General features: G+C 40.6%; 1 protein-coding gene across 1 annotated transcript in view; it reads right to left on the bottom strand.

Annotated features, from left to right (window-relative positions):
* SLC7A11 (solute carrier family 7 (anionic amino acid transporter light chain, xc- system), member 11) overlaps positions 1-5,680 on the bottom strand; it is a 57,453-nt gene extending 51,773 nt beyond the window's left edge. Inside the window, exons 1-2 of the mRNA XM_010181427.1 lie at positions 5,404-5,680; positions 2,336-2,462 (exon numbers count right to left, since the gene is read on the bottom strand). Coding sequence (XP_010179729.1) covers positions 2,336-2,462; positions 5,404-5,680 — 404 coding nt within the window. The remainder of the gene's footprint in view (positions 1-2,335; positions 2,463-5,403) is intronic.
* Between the last annotated feature and the right edge of the window lie 320 nt (positions 5,681-6,000).

Below are 6,000 nucleotides of genomic sequence, written 5' to 3' on the forward strand. Positions count from 1 at the left end.
CCACATTTAGGGTAGACGTTGCTGGCAGTGTAGCTGATCAGTTGAGGTGGAAGTTGCAGGAAGGGGCATTTTCCTTTTTACTGCAAATACACAAGACAGACTGGCACTCTTCTACCAGTTGTGTGTTCAGGAGTGGGCAGAAAGTGAATTGGCAGCTTTGATTTCAGGACAATGAGCACAAAAAGCCACCAGGAAAGGAGCAGGTATAATGCTGCCAGCACATACCACAGTTGAGTGAGTCACTTATTTAGCAGCCCACTCTTACCCAACCTGTGGATAGCAACCACCACAGTTAAGCACTACAGACAACACATTCACACAGTCATCTACACTTGTTTGAAAACTAGTTGTTGGTTTGTTTGGTTTTTTAGAGGTATGTAATATACCCACAACCTGACTTTTGGGGAGAAAAAAATTCCTACTTATACTGGGTGAGGAGGAGTGCAGAGTAAGGCAGTTCTGAACAGCGGGTGATGCTGGCACAGTTTAAACAGTATGTGGGCAGAGTTCAGTGTGTCCTAGATTGTAAAATAGTGGCTGAAAAGATATATGAAAGCAGGAAATATGTATTTTGGTTGTAGCTGCTCCACCAGTCTGTGGGTGTGATAAACCTGCACACTTTCAGAGGAAAAAATGGCTTAGCTGAGAAGTGTGCGGGCAACATCACCCACTGAAAAAAAACCTATATATATATTAGGTCTCAACTTCTTTGATAGCAGCAGCCAATTAGTTTACCAATACAGGAGTCAAGTATAAAACTCTACACGGAGTTTCAGCAGCACTGCTCTGATCATCGCAAGTTATAACAAGTACGCTGCCTCTCAGATCTGATGATTAAAGAATCCACTGATGTTTCTTCCCATGCAAGAGGTTATTTTCTGGGTGTGGGACAGATCACCATGACTAAGAGTGTTTTCATGACGCTCCTGGGACACTGTCATCCATTAAAAGAATTTTTTTTGAGGAGAGGAATTTATGAAGCCTTGTTTCTTGTGAGTGTTTGTGCCTAGGTTAATAAGGTCCCACTGCCTAGTAAGGTGCAGATTAAGAGGGAGATTTCTAACACTACTCTCTTCTGTTGATTCTGTGATGTGCAATGCTATAGCTATGTTCACAGCATTGTGCTTCTCAGTGAAAACATACGTCTGCTTCCTCTATCTGGTTTTCCTTACTGGGGAAATGTTAATACAGTTAAGACATCTGCTCTTTCATCCCATTTGATGCAAAGTATGCTGTTAATTCAAAGGTTACATATGGGTGGGAAGGATGTAAAGGACCATCTGACTTACACAAAGGTTTCCTCCGGAAACAAGATAAGGGTTTATGGTTTCGTAATGACTCAGCACTGTCATTGTTTTTAAACTCAACAGCCTATGCTAAAACTTGTCAATATTATGTAAACATAGTTGTGATTTGAAATGATGCCTGTGCTTTTGTGACTAATTTGCTGATTGCAGAGGACAGGGAAAAGGAGTGCTATCTAGCCTAAGGCAGGAATGAAACATTCCCAAAATAATTTTGCATTTCTACATGTACCAAGCTCTCCAGCCTCAGCAGTATTGTTAAATATATATATATATATATAAAATTCAAAGAGTTTGATAAAATATCAATTTACAGTATGAAATTTATTTGATGTGATTTGATGATTTGTCATCTTCATATTGTAATTCACCTATACAGTGTCACAGGCTGCATGAGCCACAGACTTACATGCCAAAAGAACAATTTGGACATTTTAGATATGTGAGACTTAATGTTGCTTTATTTGGCGAGTTAGTGCTTTTCATAGTAATCAAGATTCCATTTTTCCAGTGCCTCACACAAACAAAAAATGGGGACACGAACGGACAAGTAGAGAACACATGATGCTCCCAAATCTAAAAACTGCTAGGCAAGAGGTCATCAGGAGTTATCTCTGTACCCACAGACAATAGCAACTGCTCCAAAAGCTAGTGCCAAGACTAAGAAAATGTGAAGATTACTTTCCTTTTCCACTACACAGTATATAGGCATGAGTATTAGCATTATTAGCAACATTAACGGATACAGTAAGCTTTGCAAAACTAAAGCAAGTGGCTGAATTTTGTGTCACGCAGTTTTATTAGAATCTTTTTCACTGCCATACATGCACATATGCCTTTTTCAATGTTTCAGTGCTGACAAACAAAACAGCATTGTTGCATTCTCCAAAGCAACCATACTAAAAGAACATAGCTCATTGATCAAGATAGATTTGATTTGTTTTGCACATCACATATTGGAGATTTTTCATTATGACTGAAAAGTGCATTGCCATCAGAAAACAAACACAGAAAAGCCACGATACACTTACCGAATGATGAGTAATTCAACCCAGACTCTCACAAAAGCAGGTAACGGGCCAAAGGCCTCCAGGATATAGGTGTAGTGACCACCAGATTTCTTAATACATGTTCCTAGTTCAGCATAGCAGAGGGCACCTGTGAGATTTAAACTGTGGCATCACAAGACATGTCCAGAAATAACTTTCAAAACATTTGTAAACTAAGCAACAGAGCGAGCTGTCGTGATATCACAACTACTTTTGATACATTTTAATTATCCTTTTTTCAAGAAATTTGGTAAGTTTTAATTCATTCAGCTAGACCTGCAGTTAACCAAACTGTACACATATCCAGTTACATTTATTTGTGTGTCACTGATCAAACTATTTGCTGTCATCACGTTTCATTACTCATCCGTTCCTCATGAAGATAGATGACAAAATGCTGTGTCACACCAGCTACCTTGGCTCCCCAGCCAGCCTGACTGCATCGCTAAATGAAAGCCTTCTGACACATTTGCTTGCTATCAAATGATGAGTAGCTCCTTTCGGCTTTAGAGATGTCTGGCTCAGCCTCCAAAGGAAAGCCCGAAAACTGTGTTCCCTCTCCTCAGCCACAGGTGAAGCAATCAACTGTCCAAAATTTGGAAGCAGGAACTGCAGATTAAGAATTTTTCTCAATAGTATTACCAACATCTTACATAAAGAAATCAGGGGGTGGCTTAACCCTGGTGTAGTGTTTTTGCGTACTACCAGTACAATGAAAGCTCAGTTCATTTCTGCATTGCCTTAAATACAGACAACTTCACATTTTCATAGCAGGAGGCTCATTTCATCCATTGGTGCATTTACACTGGCTAAAATAAAATGAAAATCATCATCAGCTTGCTGCATTAGGGAGGCCAAGTTCACGCAGAAGTGGTTCAGGCCCCTTTGGAGCATTCCCAGCAAGTAACAGCTCTGAGGAGCTCCCTGAGGCTGCTGCAGGCACAACATGCAGCCTCTGCCATCGTGGAGCAGAAAACAGCATGTCACAGCTACAAGGACCTGCATGAAGCCTTCTTTGCCCATGTGCCATCTGCTACTGTTGCTCAGTGAGCCATCACCCACTCACAAAGCCAATGGCTTCTTATCTCCACAGGTGGAGCATCAGTAGAGGAGAGGTGCACCACGTCCAATAAATGGAGGTGGCCCTTCTAGGAGAGTCTGAGAAGTCACAGGAAAATAGAAATAAAGTTTGTAAACACCACATCACATATAAGTTAAGATCAGCGACATATATGAACTTGTTTTGGCTCTGTTCCCTGCATGCTTTTATGCTGCAACACTTTAAAGTGAAAACTACAGTTGTCAAAACCACGTAACACGTACAAGCCCATTAAAGCTGTACCACATTATGATAAATTCCATCCTTGTTCATTTGCTTGCTTTGGGGCTTTGCAAAAGTGTGGTAGCTTTTATCTACTATTTTTCAGCTTAGCTGAAAACATACTTTAAAGGAATTCTAACAGCCACATTAAAAAAAAAAAACTACTGATGGGTTTTCTCTTGCCAGCCTCTTCTGTTGAGGTTCAGGATGAAATGAAATTGTGTTTTGATACATGTTATACACACAGCCTCAGCAAGATTTTAACTGATCTTTGCAAGAGATTTCACTATTATTCAGTCATGCAAGGAATTAAAAACACCCATGGCATAAAAAAATATGAAAAAAATAACTGTAACAGGTCCATTTAGAAAAAGATAGTATCTTTTGTTGGACCAAATTACACAGTTCTTCACATCTTGAGATCTGAAAAATTACCTGGAAAATCCACCTGATAAAAGAGATCTATTTTTTTTTCACAGACTTTACTTCAAAGCCAGAAAATTACTACTATTAAAGATAAAGCCAAAAATGCAGTGCTTAAGCAAATTCTGTTTTGACAAAATCTAAAGATCAAGGTCTTCTGACAGGGTTACAAATTGTATTTAAGGTCTTTCTTTCTAGGAGAATTTTGGTAACAGGCAGGACTTCCACATTTGTATAACAGATTTATGCTGCCCATTGTACCAATACATTTAACATTTGACCAAAACGGGTCCTAACTTTCTTGCACTGTTTGGCTTGGGTGGGTTTAGCCTGTAAACACTCATGTTTCTATTAATCTCAGAGCCAATTTACACAGGGTGGCATCTGTATGTCCCACCTATTAAGCAGACACGTGTTAGTCCATGTTTGTCCTCTTTACCTCCTGCCAGAAAACAAGTTGTTTCTGTTTTAAATAAAGCAATGTTTATGTTAGTTTTTCAGCTTCTTTCAGATTAACTCATTAAGTAGGTCAATGGACCCTCTGTCCTGCAGAGGCCAGGGTGGGGTTTTCACTCTGAACGGGGGATTTGTGTGCAAAACAAATAAACTGGCAATTTTCCAGAACTTAATACTGTTCAAAAATACATAAAATTAGTAAAAATTGTCACAATAGGCAGACCAGGAATAAAACTCACATTACAAATTTGTTTCTGTCTCACTGTTTTTTGCAGCAGAATCTTCCACAGCAGCATTGTGAGCAGGGAATAAAGAGCAGTAATACAAGACTGGGGAGAAAGGTTATTAGTGTTATTATTTTGCTTCCTTTCATGCCAATACAGCTTACGTCCACCGGGAAATATTCCTCTCAGACCTTGTTCTAGCCTCTGGGGAACTAAGTTGAGCTGTGTAAACATTTCATCAGTGTTCGAACGGAGTGACCTGCATCCCCAGCTGCCAGGGGCCTTACAAGCAAACCGTAAACTACCTCTTATAGCCAGAAGAAAAATATTATACATATAGCACATTGTATGGCATAAAATGAACAATTACTTTTCCTGTTTCTTCAGGGACCCATAAGAAACAATAATTTACGCTTTCAATCTTCACTGATCAGGCGCCAGGGGGACAGGGGTTGCGTACCTCCGTGCCCTCCATGCAACCTATCACACAGCAAAAAAATTCTGTACCCCTATTGGTCCTCAAGTTCCACTCTGTGCCTTGATATCCAATAGCAAAATCAGACAAATAATAGTGATAATTCACCAGCCGCCCCTCTGGACCAATTAGAAACTTTTAAGCAACTTACCAAAGAGCGAGAGGATACCACACACTGTCCAGACAATCAAGGACATGCCTACGCTGCCTGTGTTCTTCAGAATACCTTTGGGAGAGATGAAGATGCCAGCTCCAATGATAGTGCCAATTATGATGGATATCCCCCTCAAAAGTGTCACTTTCTTCTTCAGCACAACTTTTTTCTCCCGGGCTGGCTGTCCGCTGTCCGTAGAGGGCAACCTGCCATTAGTCTGCCCCTGCAAGTAACTCCCATTAGAGACCGTGGTTACAGCAGCTTTCCTAAACATGCTACAGTGCCACCAGCACACTGACGGCAAGCACAGGCAAAAAAGTTTGCAGCAGAAACTCAAGGGTTTTTTTCCACTCTGTGTAGCCAGCTGCTTAGTCTCTTCCTCTGCCCTCTCTTATCTTCCCAGCTGCTCCTACGCACAGGTAGCAAGCTCCTAAAGTGTATTTCAGCCTTTACTGCTATCTGAGCAGTGCTCAGAAACACCTGCTCTTTCACACTGCAAGCTGGTACTGCCCTAGCATTGGAAACCAGCTCAGCTTCCGCATGGACTTGTATTTAAGCTCTTGTCATACCAAGTTACTCCAGCTGAATGATGAT

Source organism: Mesitornis unicolor, unplaced genomic scaffold, assembly GCF_000695765.1.
Source record: "Mesitornis unicolor isolate BGI_N332 unplaced genomic scaffold, ASM69576v1 scaffold15620, whole genome shotgun sequence".
In the NCBI taxonomy this organism is placed as follows: domain Eukaryota; kingdom Metazoa; phylum Chordata; class Aves; order Mesitornithiformes; family Mesitornithidae; genus Mesitornis; species Mesitornis unicolor.